The sequence below is a fragment of the Amblyomma mixtum genome, chromosome 7 (genome assembly GCF_055824585.1).
Source record: "Amblyomma mixtum isolate Tamu chromosome 7, ASM5582458v1, whole genome shotgun sequence".
Lineage (NCBI taxonomy): Eukaryota > Metazoa > Arthropoda > Arachnida > Ixodida > Ixodidae > Amblyomma > Amblyomma mixtum.
The window spans coordinates 94,099,670-94,126,495 of NC_143018.1; the positions used below are offsets into that span (position 1 = coordinate 94,099,670).

General features: G+C 44.8%; 1 protein-coding gene across 2 annotated transcripts in view; it reads left to right on the forward strand.

Annotated features, from left to right (window-relative positions):
• The first annotated feature begins 7,111 nt into the window (after positions 1–7,111).
• LOC149336882 (nose resistant to fluoxetine protein 6-like) overlaps positions 7,112–26,826 on the forward strand; it is a 50,164-nt gene continuing 30,449 nt past the window's right edge. The window contains exons 1-3 of one of the 2 annotated variants that reach the window (XM_089553180.1): positions 7,112–7,789; positions 21,116–21,327; positions 25,930–26,041. In XM_089553180.1, the coding sequence (XP_089409306.1) occupies positions 7,414–7,789; positions 21,116–21,327; positions 25,930–26,041 (700 nt within the window). In that variant the 5' untranslated portion in view covers positions 7,112–7,413. The remainder of the gene's footprint in view (positions 7,790–21,115; positions 21,328–25,929; positions 26,042–26,826) is intronic. The other variant, XM_089553179.1, reaches the window with a different exon arrangement.

The following is a 26,826-nucleotide window of genomic DNA, read 5'->3' on the forward strand; positions in this document are numbered from 1 at the left end:
AAAGAAAAAAGAGACTGGAAGATTAAGATCATAAAAGTGAAGATAAAACCAATACCACCAAAGAGGTCATCAACAAAACGCTGTAATACTAGCGCAACCTACTCAGCGATGGGATGAGACGCGGAACCAACAGTAATAACAATAAACGATGAAGGTGCAAAGCCACTGAAACACGTAGGCTGAAAAGAACTAAGAAAAAACACGAGAGGCTAAAACTGTGAAACTGAGAGTGAAGGATGGAGACAACAAACAACAAAGGTAAAGGCGACGCGAGCAATGAAAAGGCGAAACCAGGCTAAAATCTATGAAGGATGGCAAAAAAAAAACAAACAACAAGAGTACAGGTGCAGGGTTAAAATGGACGGTTTAAAGTGTTCCCTTCTAAAAACGAGATTTCTTTATCAGAAAGCATAATGGACGGTGTGCTCACACAGTTCTTCGAATTCTTTGCGATTAGGAAGGCCTCTATTATCTCCCTTTCCGTTTTGGTTCTAGCCGTAGCGGGGAACTCTGTGCTTTCGAGAAACGGTTGACAATCACTTTTCTCGCACTTCTTACAATGTAAGGCTAAATTTCCTCCTGAGTTGGTAGAAAGATTGCGAACATGTTCAGCCGCCCTCTCATTAAAACATCGCCCAGTTTGTCCGATGTACATCTTTCCACAGGATAATGGCACCTGATAAATAACTTCTCTGGCACAATCAGTGTACTCAAGGCTGTGATTTGAGGTGCATCTTTGCTGCCTATCATCTCGGTTCATGAATGCACACAGTTTAGCTAGCTTGCACGGCGCCGCAAACACGAGTTGGACACCGTATCTTCCTGCTACTTTCTTTAAATTGTGAGACACTCGGTGCAGGTAAGGCATGACACACACTGGTTTTCGGTCTTCGTTCGTTTGGCGGTTCGTATTCTTCATCCTCTGTAGCAGACTCTCACAAACACAGGCTATCAGTTGCGGCGGATACCCGGCAGCATACAACCTCTCAGTCTGACGGTTAAGACTTGAACTCATTCTGTGTTCACATGATTTTTCTAGGGCTGAACGGCAGGCAAGGTGAACAATCGCTCTTTTAACCAACTTTGAATGCGCACTGTCAAAGGGTAGTAACTGCTTGTTCATTCTGGGGTTGTAGGACCAACAGATGTGTGAGGGCGTAAATTCCAGACTAATATCCAGAAACTGGATTTGGTTGCCTTTGGGCAATTCATGTGTAAAATTAAGCCCTTTTCCTTCACGCTTGAAAACATTAAGGATAGTACTAACTGACTGAGGCAGACTAGAGTTAGAAGAAAGGTTTAACATCACGAGATAATCATCAACGTACCGAAAAATGCGCACAATGCTTTGGTCGGAGAGACAACTTTTTAAGCGCTGGTCCAAAGAAGAGAGAAAAATACTACATAAAACAGGTGCCACAGATGACCCTATGCAAATGACCCTTTTTCCTTGTATCTAGGTATCAATGGTGCATAAGCTTGCACACACTGGTATAGTTTAGATTGGCGCTCTGGCGGGTCGGCGCATCATGGACACGTTACTGTCAATACTTATCGGTTTTTATCCCGGCTGTGTCATGTGATGGTTGTTTAGAGCGTATAAAAGGTAATGCCCGAAGCGTTTTTCGAATAAAAGTTGGAAGTTCTGCGCTCAGTGTGTACGTGTGTTTCTGTCTCTGTCCTTGTTTCCTTCGCGCAGTTTAACCATGAACGAAAAGAACCAACTAGCCCGCCAGAAGACTATTCTGTAATAGGGAACGCGGAGGCTCTGTAAACTCTCCCGCTGAAAAGTTGAAGAGTTGAGAAAGTTGATACTCGGCAGCAAGGGACTCGGTGAGGGTAACATGGGCGCCTTGACGAGCGTGTAAAGAGCCGCGCTAGGTGTTGCTTTGAAGAAGTAAATGAGCTTAACGCAGTCAATTAAGAAATGAACGCTGCTTCTGGCGGACCTAATATCTTTGGTTGTAATTCGGAAAGTCCACTTACTGCCAAATCCGCGTGGTATTCAGTTCAATTACACTGTATCTTCATGCGGCTTGGCTCTCGCCAAATTTCAGCGGGTCCTGAATCCTTCCTTGTTTCTTTTTTGTTTTAATGCGATAGTGTTAGAGTTCACGTCAGGAGCAAAACCCTCCGTCCGATGCCAGAAAATTCGCTGACTGGTTGAGACCTGACGTCACATGACCTTATGATGTCAGCTCAACCTAGCAGCCGGATTTTGAGCAACCCACCCACTGGGACAGGTGGCAATTAAATTAATGATTTGTCGACAGAGGTCACGTGACCTTGTGAACTGTCATAGCAACTTGCGTACCGGGTTGAGAGCAACCTAGTTTCTAGATAGCAACCTAGCTAGCCCTAGGGTTATCTTGAGCGAAACGGGGCCGTCTGGCAGCACAAAACTCGCTGATTGATCGAGATAGGTATGGCGTCGCAAGGCCACGCTATAGTAAAGCGAGCTATACTAAACAGTGCTGTTCTCAAAACACTTCAAATGTTTCTGTTTATAACAGAATAGGCGACTACGGGCAGGCGTACGCTTATTTTGGAACAGATCCAAGCACCCGCCCAACGTTTATTTGCATCCTGTTTGTATGGTGTCAAGAGAGGCTGAGAAATACCGCGCTCTTCTGGGAGGACACAACTGACGACTTGGCGTCTTACATACGGCGACATCGACGAACGCAGAAACAAATTCATTGTCCAAGGAAAAGAGTACGTAATAGAGGAAGAACTCGAGACTTTAATGACCGTGGGCGGCGCCCGCCAAGATGAGCTGCTGCTCGCACGTGGCTCCACTATGCCGTGACAAGTGCGCCCAAGGAACTTAACAAAAAACTGACGCTAGACGCTCGTGCGTTGTGTTGTGTGAATGTAGTAAAGAAGGTTATTTCTGGTAGGAATGGTCGGATTCAATAGTGGTTTATATAGCGCAGGTGGTTGACTTGTGGCAGTATGGTTAAGACGGCACTCATTATTATCAACAGGTGCGATTTGAGAGATGTACCCACGTAAAAGAAGACATATCCGATCATTCTTTAGAGGTACTAGGGAAGATATCGATCATATATGAAGTGTGGAACAAGTAATACTTGTCAGGAAAATACTTGTCAGGAAATTGAGGAAAAGGACCTGTTATGCTAAAAATTAATCGCAACCCTGTTGTAATGGATGAAGTATTCAGTGGCTCGTCGCATGCCGCTAATACGCAAAGTGCTTAAGTTTTTACTTTTTGCGTCATAGAGCGTCGATAAGAGTAAATGACGTTTGTTTTGTACTTTAGGCTTTAGATACATACATGCTGTTGGTTGAGGCCGATGGAAGAAGGCCTCGCCTGCGCAACTAATGTATCGAGGTTGATGAAGAAAATCAGTGAAAGTGTTTTGTACTCTAAAACAAGCTATAAATCCAAAATGTGCGGGAAGGGAGAGCACGGTTTGAAGCACCCCGCGCTGTGGAGCAGGGCAAAAGCTTTGAGATGTCATGGTCGTAATCGCGCAGCCGTATTTGCCACCTGGACAGACATAATAGTATCTATCCTGCCAGGAGTGTGAAGTTTTCCTTTGCTGGTATTAGTTAAACAACTTCTAAACTCTGTCTCAAATGTTAAGCTCTGAGCTGCCACACTCTCTGCAGCTGTATCCCATAGGAAAGACGGCTAAAGATAATGAAAAAATACCATCAAAGCAATGATTTAAAGTGTATTTGTGAGCTAGGTAGCACCTTTATGTTATTTTATAGCCGGGAAATATTTCTTTCAGCCTCTCCGTATCTGTATATATCTCCATTTAATCATCTCGCGAGTTTTTGATCAGTTTTTTTTTCGCGATTATAGATGACGTCGAAATGGGCCTAGAGCTTGGTTTGAGGTCATCAGAAATTAGGACAAAGAAGTAAGTCATTGAAGTGGCAAAGGCACTCCTGGAACATAGCAAAAGCTGCATTTTTATTTCAATTATCACTGGAGCCGCATAATGCAAAATAATACTTTGGTGGTACTATATTTGCACCAAGATTAAAATACAGGATAATAGAGGTGAGAAGAAAACGCTGTCATGAAATTGGTAGTTGGTAGATAAATTGGTAGAAAACACTCTTGTTTTCTTATTCTACAACAGATACTTTTTGTCATTCACTTATACCCATTTTTTGTAGCTTCTCAATTGCTGTGGAAATTACTGCGAACTTCTAGTGTAAACAAACATTGTACGTAACTTTGCTAATCATGGCTATGAAGGAAAGGGCTGTAAACGCTGATACTGCTGTTGATTTGTTTTCATACGGCCTTTGTTTCACCTGCTGTGGTGCTGCACCTCCGATGTCAGTGTGTGTCGTAGGAGAGCCTGCCCTGATGACCATATTTTGGCTCCAATCCATCTAGAAATGACCACTCGCTAGCAACGGCTGTTTCGATTCCACCACGGGACCTTGTTTCAGGTTGTGAGCAGCATTGCTTTTAATTCTCATTTTTCTTTCAACGAGGGCATCATTGAAGAGAACTGTGTACTTGATTTTTTACGCTTGGCGAAACTACCAATTTCATGACAGCGTTTTCTGCTCACCTCTACTATCTTGTACTTTAATCTTTGGTTTAAATATAGTACCATCAAAATATTATTATTACACTATGCGGCTCCAGTGATAATTGAAATAAAAATACAGCTTTTACTAAGTTCCAGGCTTGCCTTTGCTACCGTTATGACTGAGATCCTCGGCGTAATTGCTGATGTCCTCACACCCGGCTGTATGCCCATTTCGATGTCAGCTATAACAGAAAAAAAACCAAAATAGATTACAACACGCGAGGCGAATAAATGCAGAGATATGGAGATACGAAGAGGAAAGAAATGTTTCCCGGCAATAAAATAACATAAAGGCGACACCTAGCTCACAGAAACACTTTAAATCATTGCTCAATAACTTTATTCAGTATAATTTGCTGTGTTTCCTCTGGCGTACAGCTGCATAGAGTTCAAAAATTGCGAAGGTTAATGTCGACAAAACTAAGCCTGATAAAACAAATTCCACAATAGCATGGCGCCCAAGTGTTTTGTTTTGACTACTTTGGGGTTTGTCGCAAAGGAACGCCGAACTCCGCTAACTCCTAATGCAGTTTCTAGCCTCGAATATCACAAAGCGGAAATATGTTACTGCCTGTGTAGACCGGCGCGAAATGGTGAAAAATATTCAACGGCTTATTCAGCGCCCATTATAATAAAAACGCGCAACAAGAATATTGAGAAGATAATTTTATGGGCTCGCGGAGATGGTACGCTGCAACTGAGGACATCTTGCTCTACAAGCTGTCGCATCATGCTGTATTAGGCTGAAACATAGAGCGAGATTCCTCGGCGAACGTTAGCCTTCGCCTTGAAACTTAGCGCGCTGTAGCACCGTGTTGTATGGTTGCAAAGGCGGCGGTCATCTTTGTCTCAGCAAAAGACGAGGGTTAAGCAAGAAAGCTTTAAAATAAAATGGACGCAGTCTACAAGGAAGCTTTCTGACCAAATTGTGTTTTTTTCAACTGACAGTGGAAATCTGAATACATATACCACCGTTCTCTCCTCGCGCAAGGTCGGACGAAAACAAACAACGTGGCGTAATTGACTCTAAGCGAATCAAATTTGGCGCTTTCCTCAAGATGCGTGTTCAGATAAATCCAGCTATATTTATCCGCGCAGTCAAAGAGGCTCAATATGATTCGAGATAACGAGTCGAAAGCTCAGCCGGCAGCAATCACCAACATCCAGAGCGAGATCCCAACAACCTTTTTCAAACAGGTGTCTCTGTATTGGGCACTAATGAAAGCAGCCAGGGTTTGGGACTCGAACAACGGAAAGTAACGGCCATCTTGCGACCACATCAAAGGGTGACGGCTTACACAATTATGCTGAGCTGGGCGGGTTGGAGAGGATGCTACTTGGAAAGTTCAACGCAACAAAAGGACGAGCGCAAAGGAAGAAGACACTGCGCTGTCTCGCAGCTGAATTCGTATTAAGAAGGCGACATGAGAAGAAAAGCGAAAAAAGTGTAAACAGTTAATTTGATTAATGAGACGGCTTAAACATATGCCTGTTATTTTTTATGTTATCTGACATCAGTTCCACTGCTTGGACCTTGATGATGCGTCAACCCCCATTGGTTGATGTAGTTTGCTAATTTCTCACGCTTTACCGAAAACGAACGACTGTTGACATTCGTCACACAACTGAGAAGGAAACAACGTTCACATGAAAGTAGCGGTGAGAAAATTCGGTGTCCTGCGCACACTGAATTCACTTCCGTTCTTATTATTGTCCAGATGAAAAAGGTATGGAGCGTGGCGAGTCGAAGAAGTTTACTGCATTTTGCACCAATATGAAATAATTTTCTTCCGTCATTAGAACCGCGTTGTTCGTCGTGGCTTGCGGCAAAGGCTGCATTGCCAGTGAACGAAGATACAGAGACGCTTAATTAGTTACGCTGACTATTGGAATTACCCAAATGAGACCATGATCACCTATCATCGCATTTAATCTCAGACTCCTCTAGGTAACAACAGCAATGCTCGAGCCTGTGATTGCACTGACACGGTTATTTCATGATTTTCGAAGCTATATTTATGGAGTTGACAAAATAAGTTGAAGGACAGTATGAACCCAACCCTAACCCACTGCAGGCTTACAAAGCGAAAGCGCCTTTTTACGATATACAGCACTAAGCCCAAGATATCAACTAAAACCCTTCATGGTGCCCAGGACAATATAAGTATAAAAGTGATGCATATTTTTGTTGGTACTAATTTTACTTCTTTGTTGTTGCTTTTAATACAATGTTACCGCGGTATTAATGTGGTCATTAATCAGACTAACACTTATTCAAAGTCTATGATTTCGTTAACTAGTGACTGTGTGCCGAATATTCCTCCTCGGAGAAACAATGATCAGACTTCCTCGGCCAAGAGTGGACGGCACAAGGAAATGTGTTGGTCCAAAGTGTCGTATCAAAGAGGGTACGTTAGAGTTTCAGGTAATAAGAGAGAGGGGAAATAACGAGGGCGAGAGCGAGCTTCCACTATCCGTTCATGTTTGTTTCGTCGCGAACGTCATTCGACTAGCGCCTGTCACTTGACTCCCCGACGGCGGCAAGACACTTGAGGCGACTCACGACATTGGACACCTGACGCCGAGGACGGTGTGCCGCGGAAATTCTCCTCCATTCTTAATTCGGTGTTTAGCGCGCAATCACTGCGGGGCGTATTTGCAAGCGCAGCAGGGGGAATTTCCTTACACCGCCCAGATAGTCTTTTCAGTAGTGTCACATCCCACGAGTCGTAAGTGGCTATCAGAGAATATCTGTTTTCGTTGTATTCGTGTCTGTTTTTCTTACGCACAAGCCTCAGTTGTTTGTCGTCGTTGAAAGACATCACCTACAATGTGTTCACTGCTCTCGACGAGAAGAGGTTATCACGGCTTTGCTTCAGTCATGAGGTCTGTGGTAGTGGCAGTGCTCCTGATATTCTCTGTGGTCTTCGCTGAGCAGTCTGCGGCAGAGAATGATACAGTAGCTGTCTTCAAGGGCGAGAACTCGACGGAACTAGTGCGAACAGAAACGACAGCAGCCTCAGCTCAACATGAGGACAGCGTGGACTACGCTAAAGCTTTCCGGGATGCCGCGTCCTGTGTCATGGCCAGCATACCGGCATCGATACAGAAGAAGCTGCTGGGAGCCGAGATCAGTCTCGAGTGCAGTGTCGCCCTGCTTCGGACTATGAACGCTTTCCAGAACTTCGAGCCGTGGGCGCTGAGGCGTGAGTGGTGAATTAATTCTTATTTTTCGTTCTCGTTTGTATAAATGTGTATGATAAAAGAGGGGCAGAACTTATTGAAATTGAAATTGAAAGTTTATTTCTCCACACACATTACAGTGGAAAAAGGGGACACTGGGCAAAAAGCTGCATAATGCAGCTTGAAGTAGCACCCAGTGCCCCATGAATACAACGACAGCCGTGTGTTTCGCGAACATCAGGCTTAAGGTTAGCTTAATATCTCCATCAAAAGAAAGAAAAAAAAGGACAACAACAGGGTAGCCCTGACCGCGTACACAACAAGAGATGCACATAAATAATAGGAACAATATACAATACACTACACCAAACCTATTTACAATGATGCCGCAATAGATTCGAAAATGCACATGACAGATAATAACTGTTTCTTTGAGATGTCTCGTATACAAACATTATTTGCTGTCAATACGTTAAGATTTGAAATCGAGGTATTTTTATACTGGTCACATGACACTGCGCTAACTCCTCTCAAAATGCTCTGTACCGGGAGTAGAACCCTGACGCTTAGTCGGTCTAGTCACAACACGCGCAAGTTGCCTATAAGAACAGTTGTACTTTTTAACGCGAGAAGCCTGAAGTCCTGTAAAGTTACTGGATACGAACAAACACGATTACACATTTTGAAGCGGTGACAAGTGGTAACATTTTTTTTCATTGCCCATGCTCGCTAAGTTCCGAGCTCCCGGTGTGGATTTGTGCGGGCCCCGGTGACGCCGGTACCATTCCTCTAAACACTGGACCAGCACTACAGTTCGGCGTTTTGTTTTGGCGCAGTCAATATTTGCAAGCTATGCTATTCATAAACACTAGCATGCGCTCCTTGTACCGGACCCGACATTCGCGAGCTTTATCCTGATTTTCTAGAACTTGGCCAAAAGGAAAACCTTCATCTGGGTTTCTCCTTTTGTTTTGTATTGTCTTCGGCTGACATCCATAATCACTGTTTGCGGACCGGACAACGTCGTTATTACTTGACTGTTTTTAGTTCTTGCGAATTGAAGAAGTAAGAGTAAGTTTGTTTCACTATATTCGTTTCTGTATTTACCATAATACATTCACATCACCTGTTAGGGTGCATGAAGTCATAATAAAATTGAAAAAAAAACAACCTCTACAAAATGCCTCAAAGACATCTAATGGTTCGTTAAAACGATGAGTTAAAAGATGAGTTAAAACAACTCCATTGCAGGAATGAAGGAAGAAACAATGCAATGTAAATACTGCAAGAAAGCCTGTGTACAGACAATAATTTAGGCACCAGATAAGCGCTCCATACTTCTGTTAGGAAATATGTTCCTTGACATAATACTTTTGTGGAGAAAGGAGTGCAGGAAAAATGTGGTTAAATGTAGCGCTTGAAGGTGTCTTTTGCTGAATGGGTTTCAAGTGAAATTATTTTCATGCAAAAACAAGTTTGAAAATTTCAGGCTAGGAGGAAATGTGACATATCTTAAATCGCGCACCTGAGCTCTGATACGCTGCTGCGGAATGACTGTTATCGTGTAATGAATTGAACTGCGCTGTTTGAACTGCCTTTACGCTGTTCATGATTTTTTTTTTGTGCGTGTGGAGGTCGAGCAGAAAAAGCGAGTGCTAAAGAATGGGGAGTACGTAGGTAACTTAGGGTGCCTATTAGTGATTTTGATGTCCATCTCGAACATGCATTCAAATAACACTTCCATCACTGAAATAATACCAAGCAATCCTTGACAAAAGAAAAAAAAAGAACTTTTTCATGGATTGTCAGATTGCACTATAACAATCAATATATCCGCAGGCAATCAGTATATCCGCAATATATCGTCGGCAGGCTTGCTCTGTTTTGCTATTAACTAAACTTTTTGGTGTTATAAGCACTTTTTTGCTATAGTCAAAAGCATTCCCTATTGTTTTTTTTTATGACAACCTCACTTGCTCTATGCGAGAGATGGAAAAACGTTAAAAGAATGATTTTACTACACATAGGAAGAATGCACGATTACCTTCAATATTTCCACAACAGTGCCTTACGGTTTTCTAACATTCAAATTTTTGTCTAGGATGTTGGATATAGTATATTTCAGTGTCTTCAGTGAAATAAAAGTAAAATTTACGTGACTAGCCTAAACTTAATTCTTACTACACGCATTTGTTGACCGGTGCTGCTCTTTAGGTAATATTACATCCCACTTTGCTTGCTTTTTCAAAAAAGAAAGCGATATACGTGCACTTCGATATGTCGGAATTCATGCGCCACGTCCCGACTAAGACAATAACTTTTCTAGCTAAGCCTGTAGCGCATGAACTTAAGCATCATTTTTTGCTTCATGCTTCAGAAGAGTTTTTCTGCGCAGACTAATCCCGGATTCTATTATCATCTATATGATATAACAATAAGAACAAAGGTATCAGCGGAACACGGATCCTGGTGGTGGTGAGCACAACACGTGAGGGATTCCGGACGCAGTGCTATTAACGGCGATCTTTTCAGAGCATCGTAATTAAGAATTGCGAATGTAGCTCGTAGTGCAATTTGGCTAATTAAGGAAAAATGTATTGTGCAAACTAACTGTGTGCATTGTCAGCGGGTTGAAAACTGTCGGTCTTCCGGAAACTCTAGGAGTATGTAATCTATATGCACGCTTTGATTAAATGGGTGAGGTATATGTACTGTAAATTCTCTGCTCTGAACTTTGTACCTCTCTTCATATTTACTGAAAACATAGTGTCATCACCGTGGCAACAAAAAATATAGTGCTCATTATGTACAGTCTTTGTCAAAAGTAACCAGGCTGCACGTTTTTCTTCTCAGTCGTATATTAAAGCTGTTATGCCAGCCCTCAAGCTCTGAATCTCTATAAGGTAAAAAGAACCCCTGTTCTCACCTTCAAACAGCTTTTTGATCTTTAGGAAAGCCGTGAGGGCTCTGTTATACAAATGAGAAGAAAACCATGGAGCCTGGTTACTTTTGACAAAGACTGTACGTGTCCTAAACAGAAAAATAAATAGAGGTCCCGGCAGCCCTTGGAATTAAAAGCACTACGTCAATGTTTTCAACGGGTTCTAATTGCTGCATTCAACAACACCTGTCCTCAATTTGAAGAAGACATCATTTATGTCGCATAAAAACATTTGTGCACCAAAGTAGCGGAGTAAAAGCTTTCGCGCCGAGCTCATGCGTGTGACAACCGCTATGCCATGTCGCTCTCATTCAAGACACGCTACCATTTTTAGTATGCGCGTATGGGCCGGTATCATTATATTTTTGATTTCCTGGCAGATAAGAAGCTGATGGAACTGATCAAAAAATTCTTAGACCCAAAAATCAGGTCTGAAAAGCTTACAGACATCGGTCCATACTTGTAAACTATCTTTTAGAGTACAGTAAGGAATTGAGATTGCATTTCTACTTGAGAACGCGGAGTTCACAATTAGTGAGCGACTTATTACAAATTCTAATTTTTAGAAGTAGTAAGGACACAAGCCTTGAGGTAATTTAAAATGACATCAAGGCTTGGTGCTGAATATATTTTCAACATCTGAGGGAACTTCAGCGTATCAGTACTGACAATAATATCACACATGGGATTGGTGACGCAATCGGTCAAAGCGCACTTATACAAGCGCTAATGTAAAGAACACAGAATCTAAATTGGGGCTGCAACAGTTGGCTTCATCAACATCATCGGTAATGGAGTATCATCATTCTTTAGTGGATGTGCTCCCTTAATCTCCTTGTGGCTTCAGTTTCAAGTATGCGGAGCTCTTTGGATTTTGTTTTCTTCTGGAGCTGTGCGTGGAGCGGCGTGTATATGTCTGCACCTTCTGCAGTGATGTTTGTGTTGCTTTTCTATTGCTCTACTTGTTTTTCTGGATTTTATTTTCACCTATGAAACAAGGGAAGCGTTAGGATGCTCTGAGTATAGCAGTATATAAATCAACTAAATATAACCGCCGTGGCACGTCTAGCACTACGAACATCCTACACAGACATCTGGCTTACTGCTTTCGTGCCGCAAAATACTGTCATGGGGCGCCTTACAAATAGCCTCCACAGGGCACTCTGCAAGCGTGATGAGCACATAGATTTATCACAGCAGGCTTATTGCGTCCGCAGTGGCCCTTGAGAGACTAAAAAAGCACCGTGAGAGTTTGGTGATTCATGGCGCGATGATTTAATTACTCGAACTAAAAACATTAGAGATTACTGCGACGCACGCACTGTAGAAATGCGTAAGCATAACGTCACACTTCCTGACATCACACCCTATGATGCCACAATTTGTGACGTCACACTATGACGTCGACGTAACACTTCCACACTTATGGCGTCAATTGAGACTCGTGACCGGAAGCCAAGACCATCAAACCGAAAGTCGATCACTTATCGATCAGTTATCGATCACTTATCCATCACTTCTCGATACCACAATTAATTGCTTTACTTAATCAAGCTCCATAAGTTGCCCATCTCATTTTTCAAACTTCACGCCACGCTTAGTTTCAAATTTGGCGCCACTCGTTGGCTCCGCCCACACTTCCGGTCAGGTGGTACCACACTTCCGGCGTTATCAAATTTAGCACAACTTCTGCTCCGGCCCGCCCACTTTTTGGACGTTTTTGGCTCTATTAAATAACTAATTAACCCACGTCAGCCCCTCGATTTCCCACACAAGATTTTTTGGTGCTCTGTACGATGGTGCCATAAAGGAGCCATTAAAGGCTTTCGCCTTAATATTTGCTGTTTCCGAGGCTAAGCGCTTTAGGGCTGATGGCGGTCGGGGCTTTCACTGGATCGCTGCCATTATATATGCTGTATATATAGAGAGGGTGGACTGAGATCGGATAGAAAAGAGCTGTCCCTGCCGCACCACTTAGGTAACGCGGGTGCCATTTGTGTAGAGCTACAGGCAGGACGAGCTTGTTTCCTTATATGGCTTGAAAGGAAGAAAATCCGGATAGACGCTCCAGCGATTCATGCTCGCTGCCATTGTAATGTTGCCGTGCCTGGCGTTACTGTGCCATAAAAAAATATTGCTCCTACCAGCTTGTGTGGGTGACAGCACAAAAAGTAATTTTGATAACGTAACAGTGAGAAAGAACAATCTCCTAGACCTCTCGCTCTTCTTTGGAGTTAAGAATTGCATGAATTGAAGGACTAGGAAAGAACCTTACTCTTGTGCTCCGATGCTTGAATCGTAAAAGGTGCCAGGGTGTTAACGAAGGTAAATGGCAGTGGAATGGTTCTAACCGAACCACTAAGCGGAAGGTAGTCGAACAGTTTTATAGCGTGGAAGGGGGCAGAAAACACTTATATAGAAAGAACAAGACCAAGACCTTGTCTGCACCAGAAGCATAGAAAAGCAAATTAATGTGTTTTAGTCATTAGCGATAATAAAAATGTACCCGTGGTGGCAGCAAAATTCCGTAGTGATTTTAACATTGGTCCCATTGTGCAGAAATTACGCTTAAGAATAACAATTTTTAGAAGAGCAGCTCCCCACTTAAAACAAAGAAGTAAAGTATAGGGCATGTAAATAATTAAAGGGAAAATTAGTAGATAAAGAATAAGTGTCTGCAGATTTCTTGAATCAGAGCGGAAGGGCACTGCCAAAAGATCTTAGATCCATGAGTAGATTTACACATGATGTAAAGGGTAGCATAGATTGAAAAGAGACAGATAAATAAAGCGAAACCTAAGTGACCTTTATACCCTATTGTCTGTCGTGTACAAGACATGTATAAGGTAGGTATAAAACAATTTGGTAGCGCCATGCCATACTTCTGCCAAGAGAAGTGAGTAGACAGGTTTTCGGGAAGGGTATTCCAGAATAAATTACGCAAAAATTTGATTCAGAAGAACCAGCAACATACAACAAAACTAATATATGGCATTGATACAACACAAAAAACCATTCGATTAAGTGCAGACACTGCAAGTCAAACCTAAAATAATGACTAAACCTAAGTACTTTTCAATAAACTGGCACAAGGACGATTTTCGAAAAATAATGTCTAAGACAACTAAAATCATTGCAGAAAAAGGCTGAGAGCCATTCAAATCTTAATAAGGATGCTGTGAAACGTAACCAGCAAATCACTCTCAAGCTGTGCACTGCAGCTTACTCATATACCTGGAACTGGATGCATACAAAGCAACTATCTTGCCAGCGCGTATGTATACCGACAAAGCTTGCAGTCTAATAAATTTCACACACAGTCGTCCACTCATGAGGTGAAGGACAACGCTCGATACCGCTGCATTGATTACTCTTAATTATTGAATGTCATTCTCGCCGCACGCGTGCGACACGATTCCCTCTTTGTGTTCGGAGAAGTGGGCGGTAACGTTCGTGATGGCCTTAAGGCTGCAATGACAACTGTAGACGAAGTCGATTCGGGTTTCTCTAGACACTGTTGTTCGCATGGAGGCAATTCGTAGAACGGGGCCCTCGGACGCGACGTCGGTGACGTATTGTTTACGTTTCGTTGCACCGAGGGAGTCGCCGACAAACGGAATTGGCAATGTGTGCTCATATGCAACGACGATGTCACACGATCGTTTAGAGGAAGTCTTTCTGCGAACCTATGGACGCTACGTAAACTGCAACAAGGACGATGTCATTTCTGAGTCTGGCTTCACTCACAGCCCCGAAGTCCTGCTGGCGAGGAAGGTACTTGCGGAGTAGGATGCGATACTCGCGTCAAGGTTGACCGGGCGTTCTCCTCTGACAACAAAACGGAGATTTTCCGTGCATTGGCCCGCTCAGTGAACAACTCGAAAAGGCGCTTCACCGTGGTTTTGATATAGCATTACAAAAAGTCCTGATCAAGACTACGAGCAATCCAACAAACAGGCAGTGAAAGAAAGAGTGTGTGAGAAGAAGATGAGGACAATTCTCATCATTCTTCAAGTGGTATAGGTTTTAATGTAGTTAAACTCAGTGGACGCGCGAAAGCATGTGCTCAGCCTGGTTGTCTCGTGGTTTTGTTTTGCTGGGCATCGGTACGTCTGGCGACGATATTAGACTCAGGTTAAGCTCAGATCGAAGTTAAGCTGATATGGTCTGTTCGCGCCGCAGATGGAAGTTGCTGAAGACGGCGATCTGCATTGCGCAGCGCGAGAATGTGTTGCAGTTTAACCCGAGGCGTGATCAGCTCCGATGATAGTATAGTGCTCTGTCGCAGTGGCCAGCGACGGTGATCTGTTTCCGCCTCAGTGGGTTCGAAACCCAGCTGCGACAGTATTTGTTGTATTTCTGCAGCGTGAAGATCAGTGACGGCATAAGATTCTTGGTTGGCTTTAACCCCGTGAAGTAATACTTTCGCAATAAAAAATAGATACAATCATAATACACAGAATGCGGTGACGTTGAGAGTAATTAACGGATGTAGGCGGTACATGTCGTACGCAGTATTGGTAATCTATTTGAGGGCCACAGCCAAGAGACTGTAAGTATAATTAATCCTTGCTACAGGAAGAGTAGGGACGCCTATCGTGACTGCGGCTGGCGCTTGAAAACATACAGGTTTTCGTGAATGGACATGCCGCAGAATGCGCTCATTCCCGAACCTTCGGAAGACTAAAGCAAGTTCACCGTACCCTACCATGTCCTTGCGTTTTTTTACTCCGCCTACGCTGTCTCCCGGGAAAGGAGGAAAAGAAAGGGCAGAAAGGGCCAAGTTTCCACGAAAAGAAAGCATGGATGGATGGATGGATGGATGGATGGATGGATGGATGGATGGATGGATGGATGGATGGATGGATGGATGGATGGATGGATGGATGGACGGATGGACGGATGGACGGATGGACGGATGGATGGACGGTTGGATGGATGGATGGATGGACGGTTGGATGGATGGATGGATGGATGGATGGATGGATGAATGGATGGATGGATGGATGGATGGATGGATGGATGGATGGATGGATGGATGGATGGATGGATGGATGGATGGATGGATGGATGGATGGATGGATGGATGGATGGATGGATAGGAGCGCCCCCTTTGAAACGGGGTGGTGCTAAATGCCACCATGCTCAGCTTTTCTTCTTTTTTGTTTTTTTTGTTTACTGTGTTGGCACATTCAAACTTATTGTTACGCCGCGTAGCGGCTTACTGAGAAGTTCGAAGAAGAAGAGGGAGGCGCGCTGACTGATGTGTGCCATTAAGCCTGAGGACATCATCATCATCATCATTTGGGCTCTGAGCCGTTTGTGACCAGCTTTGTTCCATCGAGCTCTAACCTCTATTAAAACCATTTCACCCGCTGCATTTGGTACTAGGAGCTGAGTAAAAACGGCCTGGATTTGCCAGTACCCCGTCGCAGCCGCCGTGTAGCAGGTTTGCCACCTTTAACGTCTCAAGAGCTCCTTTCAATGGCTACCACGCAAGCAACGCAGACCCAGGAATAGCGAGCTGAAAAAGAGACGAGCTTGCCCCATCAGTGAGAGCCGCTCACATTGCACGGCGAGACCGAAGTGCGCGTTGAAGAATGGCTCCGACAATATGAAGGGTGCTGCAAGTATAACCGTTGGAACTCGACCACCCGCCTGTACGACGTCGTTTTGTTTCTTGCTGGCACGACTCTGACTTGGTCTGACAACCACAAGGAAACTCTCACGACCTGGAGCCGGTTTGTTGATGAAATCAAGAAGACCTTTGGATATACTATTGCGAAGAAGGAACGCGCTGAGCATCAACTTTCCCAGAGGGCCCAACTACCCGGTGTAACATGCACGCTATACATCGAGGAAGTATTGAAACTCTGCCGCATTTTCAACCGGCAGATGCTAGAAGACTAGGTAGGCCACCTTATCAAGCGGATTGCTGAGGATGTGTATAAATTACTTATTTCACGACACACCCTTACTACGGTTGGAGATGTCATAAAGCAATGCCTTGCATTTGAGGCGCTTAAAGCAAGCCGGATGGTGCCCAAATTCAGCCACCTTTCCAATGTGACAACGGTCGCCAGCATTGACATCCCCGATACAGAAGACATCGCTTCGTATAGTCAGGAGGATTGTACAGGAGGAGTTGGCTGCTCAGCGGCGACGTAGAAATTTTGATGAACTTTACCAATAGACATCGAGGCCTATGTCATCATGGGAGGAGCGTACGCCATGGACTGCACCAAATAACAACGACCTATTTTACAACTCTGGTATTGAGCGGAGCCAACAATCGACGTCGCACCCGTACTTCCAGCAGTTTCCATCCCGTCCTGATGAAGTACCTCGTGGTGCGTCTCGTCGTGCATCCGTCGCCTCTCCACGGCCTTTAAAGGATCTTGCTGTGAGCTACCAAAGCCGCCAGCCACCGATATGTTACGGCTGCGGGTTCAGCGGACACATCTCCCGCTTTTGCCCGCGTCGCCAATTTTCTCGACCCCCTGCGCAACGCGCACCACGCTTCAGGAATGACGCCCAGTGGGAGCAGCCACCCGCTACCTTCTATCGGCCTCCTTCTCCCCAACGCGATGCACGCAATGACTCCCCGGTCTCCGATCGCAGCACCACTCCACCGCCGCAGCGACAAGGCCGTTCACCATTCCCACGTCGCCGCTTCGTTTCCCCTCCGCTGGGAAACTAGATGGTGTGACCGATGAAGGTAAGGTCGGCGGACAGTCAATATTGCGAATACCTCTGCCTATAGTCCTGCTAAAGAACAATGTGTCAGTGACTGTAGACACTGTTGAAATGGATGCTTCAGTTGACACTGGTGCCGCTGTGTCCGTTATGAGCCTTTCATTTAAAAACCGCCTTCGACAGAAAGTTATGTTAGTGTGGGGCAGAATCGGTACGTTTTGTGGAGTTGGGGGTGAAACTTGAGTTCCGGTTGGCCTGTGCTACGCTTCAGTTATGCTTGGTGACAAGTGCTACAGAACAGAATTCGTTGTATTGAGACGTGCTACGCATGGCGTGATCTTGAGTAGTGACTTTTGGCGCGAGTGTAGGATGTCTTCGAAGCCAAACATTATCCCAGTATTAGCGGATAACATGTCCCAGTGTAATGAAGGAGTTCTCTCTTCTCTCCCTGAAAGAAGATGTGTTACTGCCTGCGATGACGGCAACATGTGTGCCTGTGAAAACATCCGAACATTTCGTGGGCGCACACTCATCAGTCGTCGAGCCAAATATCTCGAACGGGGCGAAAAAATATTTTGGTGCCACGCTCCGTCGTCGAGACAGTGGATGGCTGCGCACACCCCTGGACTGTGAACGTGTCAGAGGGGCCTGTTCGTCTTCCTTCTGGTTTAGCACTCGCGAGATTCGGGAACTATGTGACCTGCGCCATTGAAACTACTTCTTATTGCAGAGGAGCCGCGCCAGGGAAGTCTGAATATTGTGCTGAGCTTGAGCGCATGGTCAACAAATTGCTCCCGTCTAGTAAACACCGTACGCTGCAAGAAATTTTGGCGCATCATGCCCAAGTGTTCGAATTTGCCTCCAAGAGAACGGGAAGCCATTTCCCAGCGTCTCGAATACAGCATAAAATTAACACAGGAAACGCACCCCCTGTTCGCCAGAAACTTTCTCTCCCCGGCAGAGCGCAAGATAATTCAAGAACAGGTGGACGAAATGCTGCAATATAATCCTCTAGAGTATAACTATTTTTCTTCCATCCCTTGTTGGGCGTGCCCAAACTGCAGACTTGGTGTATAGTTCGGAAATCAAGTTCTTTCAACGAGTACTTTTCAAGCTTGGACCGTAAATGTTTAGTTACGGTTCCAACCACATACGTACCTTGTGTTCTACTTTCATATTTTCACTTCTACGTGTGTTTCATTTGTAGACAGTTTTAATCCTGTATTGAGCTTTTATTTCTACTTTTGATTGTTTGCTTTGAAACTACGCTGGTTCTTTTGTTGCGATCGATATTCTGATTCTAGCGCGGGCTGTATCTATCTTAGCGGTCACTGCTTGCTACGCTTTAAGCCGCCGGCGTAACCCGAGGCAGGAAGCATGAGCAGGAAGAATTTGCTGAACAGATTTAAGCATTAAATTTTCAAGAAATGGCGCTCGCTCTTTTAAAATACGCTAGCCTTTATGTTCTCGCAACAGATAATACTTTTCCGAGTATTTATCAATACCTGCGCGTTTTCATTGCCACCTCGGTTGTACAGCGTTTGACCCATGACTATGACAGTTGCCCTTAATTGTTACAGTACATAGCAACGGTCGAGATGAAGTTTTTTTTTGTGTGTCTAGTCGGTAGATGTACTCCAGGTAAAGGCACAGAGCGGCTGAGACAGGACCAAAGAAGTAAGAGACTCAGCGCTGATTCACGCCTGATCTTTATTGCTGTCACGCAATGAATAGATGAAAAGCGGGCGCAATAAACTCGTGGCACTGCAACAAAGATTAACTGCGTATGGCAAAAATATTGGTGAATAAAATCAAGCAAAAAGTACAGGAAACGTAGAAAAAAGTCACTACTCTATCGTCTTAGCTCCTGGGATAGTGTAGCTGTTTCTTGTGAGCGTAACAGTATTTTCGCTCGCGCGAAAAGACATAGACTACCTCAGCAGCTACTACGAAGGAGTGGAGTTATTTTTTCAAGATTTTTTACCGTTTTTCGCTTATTTTTTTCACCAATGTTTTTGCCCTACGCATTCAAGCTTTTATGCAGTAGCACATGCTGGTTAGGCTCGTTTTTCATCTATTCATTGCCTGACGACACTAAAGAGCATCAGTCGTGAGTCAGCGCTGATTCTCTCTATGCTTCAACCATCCCGTCTAGCAGTCGGTTTGCCGGTAATGACAGGAGTAGTCGCACTGCGCTGTTTAAGGGAAAGAGAACGTACAATGTTTTAACGCAGCAATGTACCAGAAACTTTGTTGCCCAGGAATCAACTGGCACTATTGAAAATGAGGTACATATTGGTTTGCTTCAAGCCATTTTTTTTTTCAATTCCCTTCCGTTTGAGATTCCGATCAACCGCGCTGATACTTAGCTTCTAATCTCCTTGAGGAATCTCGTAGCACGAATTCCATACTTTTTTGTTTTCTGTCCGCTTGAAGGCGTTAGTTTTGAGTGCAGGAAGAAAAACAATTCTTGGAAATGCCGGCTGGCTTGCCTTGGAATTAAGCATTAGTGTGAGCCACGAGTTTACGACTGTTTCGGGCCCAAGTAAATTTCCATGCCATTAGAGGGTGCCAGACTTACGAGGAAAACGAAGCGCAGTGTTTTCGTTCTTCCATTTGCGATAAACAGACATAAAGAAAGGTTTATGATGCCTTGATCTCAACTGCCATCAGGAACATCCACGCTGAGGCTCGCCCTGGGAAATATTCACAACCGCGATCATGTTAACGCTGGGTGTCCTGCATATGACGAACTACGTCGCAGGGTACAGTGGTTGCCAAAGACGAAACCTTGCTTGCAGATAATGCTTTAAGGTCGCTGTTTGGGGCTGAGAAGGAAAATAATCACTGTGAGCGGTCCACTTTGTCCACATGGAAAAATGTGCTTTTTGCAGCGGACTGTGATTGTCCACTAACTTTAAACCAATGTTCTTAACGTTGGCAATGCACCCTTATCAAAAGCAGAAGGAAATTAATCGAACATTTTTGAGTAGCAGCTGGAACAACTATCTGGGAAAGCATCGCCTGAATTCCTTCTGAGGCCCGCCTACATCGCTATCTTCCTTTGTAAACCTGTGCCTTCGGGCCCATTTAACGGATAAAAAAGATATAAAGCTGAAACCGGCAAAATCGAGTTTGAAGTTTTATTTAAATTCGCGTCATAAAAACGCTCCTGGTCTTTTTCCCCTAGCGAATGCCTAAGCTACTGTATTGCGCAACAGCGGCCATTTTTTAACGCGGTTGCCTTAAAGGCTCTGTTCGCCAGAAAGTCCGGTGTCGGCGTTGTTGTGAGCGAGAAATCACGGGCATCGCTCTGGCAGGTGCTCCGTAGGGGGTAACCAAGGAGGCAGGTGAGCCACCTGGGTCACGTGACCTCGTGACGTCATCACAACCTGCCCACCGAATGGTGAGCGAACTGCCCACTGCGGCAGATGACAATTAAATTAATGATTGATCCCTCGGGAAGAGCAACCTGAGCCACGCAAGGTGCGCAGTTGGGAGCGCCTGCCATCGCAGGGCAGTGGCAAATCGCTTAACCGCTGAACCACGTACTCTGCCAGGACGGGTGCGAGGACTCCCGGGGATCTATGAATGTAAAGCAGAGAACGCCGTTCTGCATATATAGGAATTAACGCATTATGCTATCTCTTCATACCCTTAAGACAGCGCTTAATATTTTTGCCTCACAGTGCTGTATTTGCCTTGTTTGCAGTGCTTGATGCGACGGGAAAATACCCGACAGGGCTGCTCCAAGGGTCCCGTTCGGATCCGGGGGCCTTCGACGAGTGCATTGAGACTGTCGTCCGAGACAGCTATGGCAACGACGTCTCGCATGGGCAGTACTGCAATCTCGTGTTCTACGCCAACAACGGCACAGCCATTGCGGAAATGATGGAGCCAACCTTGGACATCATGCACCCCATAGTGAGACTGCATGCTGCTAGAAGGCGATGACTACCTTGGGATCTTGTGTGAATGCCGCCAGTTTATATCCCTAGCCTTCGGGGCAAAATTAGAAGTAAAGGGATGTTGAGGCTATAGACACACCCGTCTGTGGATTTGTCTCTCATTGTGATTGTGTATATCGTGTCAGGACAGACGACAATGAATATCAAACATGGAGTGAATTAAGGAGAAGAAAGATCGGGGATGTTAGCCAGGAGAAGAAGCCGCTTTGATTCCCTCCACTATGGGGATAAGCAATAGTCACACATGTGCACTGTATCGAAGTATCGTAGCCTATAAGACAGGCCCAGGTATCGTAGCCTATCAGACAGGCTCAACTATCTCAAGAAATGAATCAAAGCTTTCCGGGTCTTCAGAGCAAATGATCGCTACTGCCACTGGCCGAGGACCCACAGCTTTTTCAGAGGGCGGGGCTTCGGATGGTCGAGTGCCCATGATAGCGAATCTCTTTCGTCAGTACAGGTCAAAGCTGTAAGATAAGTGCGTGGTTGGAACATTTCTACAAGCGCCACTCCGTAGAACACGTAGCTCCATTTCTAAGACTCCACCGTCGCTTCGCTGTTAACATCTCTGTTGACATTCCACACTCTTCAGAATTCAACATCCAACATCCGCTTCAGAGACAGTTGTCATACCTGGAAGGCAGCGGAGGAGCTAACGGTGTCCGGGTTTCGGCACACCACAAGTGGAAGCTGAATACTGGTCCTGAGAAAGTCAGGGTATCCTCTTCTGGTTCACGAGCTACATGCCTAGAGAGGACGTGGCAGGCCTCAGCGAGGTTTAGAGAAGGTGTGAGAAAAACGCCGTGCAACATTAATACAGCTGGATATGGCACTCCAGAAGAAAACTCCCACACACTGTACGGTCACGACTACCTCAGCACTGAGCGCCATTGTCAGCTAGAAGCGAAAGCGGAAAAAAAAATTGCGTTCAAAAGTAATTCGTCGATAGTGGTGCACATCACCAAGTTGACTTACATAAAGGGAATAGAATAAACGCTTCCTTCAGGCCTTTACCCATCTCTGAATTGATATAAGCTGACATAGTGAGGAAATTTTTAACACCGTCTGATATACGCTTTCTCGTGGATGAAAAGAAAGCAGCGTAAATGTTTAATTTCAACCCAGGGGCTGCGGGTGATAACGATAACTTTGTGGCTTTGTTTTATGTCATACGTTAAGCATTGAGATCCACGGTGTCATGCTCTACTCAAGTGACTCAGTGAAAACAGGAGCCGTCGTATTACTGATGGTGAGAAATAAAACTGCATGTGGCCGCTGACTAGACAAAATAAGTCAAGGTTTTCACATTTTTGCATTATCCAGTGGTGACAAAGATTTTAGGTGCTGTATGCCGTCCCCGAAATTTATTAGGCCTGAGAAGTTTTAGTAGCGCCCTCTCACGATCAGCCGACGGGATGTTACGGCGCGGGGGCTCTCGTGTAGGATACTCCGGCTTCCTTCGTCTCATCGAGTAGTTTCGGGTTCGCTTCCAACTCACCTAAACAAAGCTATATCGAATTATGGTCACTGTCTCTTGAAGCATAAACAACGGTGCGCATCGCGACGAGCGCATGGGCGCTTATGTGATAGCCTGCAGTGCCACCGTGCTTCGAAAATGATGGCCTCTGCCTGAAGTTGTGCAAGTTTCCTTCATTTTACTCCCTGCGTTTTTGTTTATACACTTGTCAAGTTCACGGTCCGATAGGTGTAATTTTAAGAGATCGAAAGCGGGTTCAGTGGGTGAGGGAACAAACGCGGGTTAATGACATCCTAATCGAAATAAAGAGGAAGAAAGGGACTTGGGCAGGGCATGCAATGCGAAGGCAGGATAACCGCTGGCCCTTAAGGGTAATGAAGTGGATTGCGAGAGAAAGCAAACGTAGATAGTCAGGCTGATGATAGTGATGACGTTCGTTTGATGCTAATGAATCGTTGTTGAGTAAATCGCGTGCCTTAGATGCGTTTGAAGCGGTGACACCTGCTACGCAGATTTTAATTCAAAGAAGCTCTATGATGTGGTCTTGCCTTACTCGTGTTTATGGGTGCCACCAAAAAAAATACGTGATATTACTGCACGTAATTTCATGAAGTAAACTGGCATGCATTATCGTGTCTCCCCGGATGACCATAGAGAAGTTTATGGATGTCACCGGATGATCAGCCTTTCCGGCAATCCGTTCGTCTCCGCATGCTGCACTGCTGTCTTAATATTAGTAATGTTTCGGGGATAATACTAATCTGTGATTCTTTTCTCTTTATAGTATCACTGCCACTGAGCAGTATCAGCCGCAGTGGAAACGAGGCGATTAAGGCTAGTCACTCCTTCAATTGCTGCTCTCGATGTTTATTACTCGGGCCATATAGTTGAGTGTTTCATTCAAACAGTGGAAAACAGCCCTTTTCATTATCTTCGCGTGCTTCAAATAAAATCTCGGAACAAGCACTGACATAAGCCAGATCAAAGAAAAGACATAGCTGGATCCGAAAGGCTTAAGCAGCCGCCTTTTCTATCCGAGATGAGATCGACCGGCATCGCTCGGGCGAACATTTATGTGGACCGATGGAGCACTAAAAAGCGTTGGTAGAGGACTAACCTGGGTTCTTTTAAAGGAAGTACACAAAGCTCCCCTCTGTAACTCTTTTTCTGCCATGATAAAAATTATCGTGTTTTGTGGGAATTCGTTAAATATTTTTGGTACACGATCTATGAGCATTACCAGTATTATAATAAATAAAAATAATGAATAACTGATACGTTGTAATAGTACGAGCTTGGTAAAAAAAATTTCCCGTCCTATTATGAATGCTTGATTACAAAAGTTTTTTTTAGATAAAGCTTACACAAAACTTGCAATGATATACTATTATGGAAAAGAAAAAACATATTGAAGTAGCTTTTTAATATACAAAACATCTGCATATTCAATAGAAAATGCTTGTAATGGAACAAAGTATTAGCTGGCACAGCTTTCCAGCTTGAAACGAATCTGTTGAGGCCCTGTAGCTTGGTTCGCCACTGGGCGGAACAGTCGGACGAATCGTTCGCAGCGCAGGCGGCATCAAATGCAACGAAATGATGCGAAAACCCTACAAATGAGACAAATGACATCGATAAGGTCAACATCTCTATCCAAATGGCTCCTGAGTCGAGGAAAGCGGGTTCTAAGTGAGAAATTAACCGAGGCACTGCTTGCGGTATTCAGGGTTCGCGCCTCGAGCCTTCTTCGCCCTCTTAATGGCAGTGGGATGATCAGTCAGCATCCTCAGATTCACGTCTACCTAGGTCGTCAATAAAATCAACCGTGAATGCAGTTGAATCACCAGACTTACTGTGTTTCAAGGCGCCTGCCACGTTGACGGAAGCGACCATTCTTAACTCCTCCGCTGGGCTGTTTCTACAAGCGATTCAAAATTCGGCGCCACAAGGAAGAACGACACACTAAACAGGACATAGGACTAGTTTTCTGGCTTGAAGCCATGGGGCGCAGCGTGTTCAAAACCGGCGCGGAAGCGTTTGAAATTGTCGTTCGTATCCATTTTTTGTGAAATAACGACGGACAATTGGTACCGTGTGGAAAAAATTCAACTGCTTCCCGCAAACGACACCTGATGGTAGCAGTTGCTTCCCCAGTGTTAACTCTATCCTCCCGGCTTTATTCATTTAAAGCTACCCCGTATATTAGTGGAAGCTAAGAGCAGCATCTTTGCGTGACTTGTCCCGCGGCACTGAGCTGTAAGTAATCATGATTGCAAACTATAAAACGCGAGAAGAAGCGAAGTCAGCAGGCACGCCGGCAACCGCCTTGACGGAGTCCTCGCTGCGGCATCCCAATGCGGCGGTCGGAGCAGCGCTAGTGTTCGTTTTCGGGGCAAATACCGTCCCCTAGAAGGTTAGAAACAAAATGCACGTTAAGAAATCTCAACTACATTAACACAGACTAATTGAAAAAACACAGCCTGTAGCAAAAGTGCAACGTTCACACCAATGCAGAGGACGCTGGCATACAATGCTAAAAGCTTTGCATCGTTTCAGCGATGATAGCGAATGGATGCACGCAGGAATATGGAGAGAGGCTGACTTGTCAATGTCCCTAATTATTTCGAACTGTGATTCCCTATCCTGGCGCCCAAGGTTTGATTATGTCTTCAATTTTAAGCATTGCTAAGCACAGTAAAGCTAAGATTAGAAGTTCCCCAGTGCCGCCGGGTACCCACTAGTGGTACACTGGGTACGAGGTTTCCCCTGCCTGGTGCTCGGCTTCTTTAGGGTGAAATTCTTGGGAAATGGGTCTTTGACCCCGCACTGAATAGAAAAAACAACCTTGTGCCATGGTGTTGTTTGGCCACAGATGCCCTTGCGCCGTAAAAAAATTCATCATCATCATCATCATCAAAATTAGAAGTTTAAAAATAGGAAAAGCCAAAAAATCAGTAGTTTCATGATGGCGACTCCAGACAGACAGTGTTTATTGGGAAACTTAGCCAAACGACGTCGACACTTCATGCAGCCACGTCTAACAATTTACCTTATGCGTGTTTTCTTCTGTTTGTCCTCCAGATGCGTTACTACAAAGCGCACTTCTCGTATACGGAGGTTCGCATGATGCGGCTCGGAATCTGCTTTCTAGATGACTGCACCCAACAAGATCTACAAAACATGGTGGATTCAGGTATGCACTGAGCATTGGTAAAGCCTGATTCCGTGTAACTGACAATTACTCCATACGTGCAGGAGGTGTAGGCCATAACATTTGGCTTGCTGTAAGCGTTATGCTTCAGGAGGAGAACGAGGCTCCAAAGGAAGTAAAAATGCAGTAATTTTCATATTGTGGGTGGATGGCTGATTCTCAGCTTACACGAATAATCGCCGGAAAACAGCGGTTCGCTCTGAACAACAGAGCCCGAATAATAAGATAGTTGAGATCGAAAGCACTTTGCTTCATTTCGTTGTAGGCAACAGCATACGCGAGTTCTACGCGTGACTTTAAAGTGGTCGGATGAGTATTCATAGAGAAACATAACACGCAGAAATACATAGCTAGTGCGCTTTACGGGACGCTCTCTGCATGTGATGGTGACCAATGTTCCGTGGATGCGCGTTCAATCCGTGCTGGAAAGTATCCGTGCCTGTGTCACTTCCGCATTACGCCGCTCCAGGGAGAGGCTGCGGATCCTGCTTTAACCACTTTGCTGCGCGCAGGGACCGACAATTATTTGCACTGGTTAAACCAAATTAGGCAGAAATTCAAAACTAGTGCATCAGGGAAGCATGTCAGTAGGAGGCATTGGCTATGCTCAGTCGGTGATAGCAGCCTAAATCTGTTAAATGTTATGCTGCTGTTAGGTGGCAGCTTTTCTCATTCGAACGCTACATTTCAGGGCCAAGAAAAGGAACTCCGACGAGCACTTTGCAAGAAGCAACCTAGCCAGCAGTTTTGGAAAGGATCTACACCAG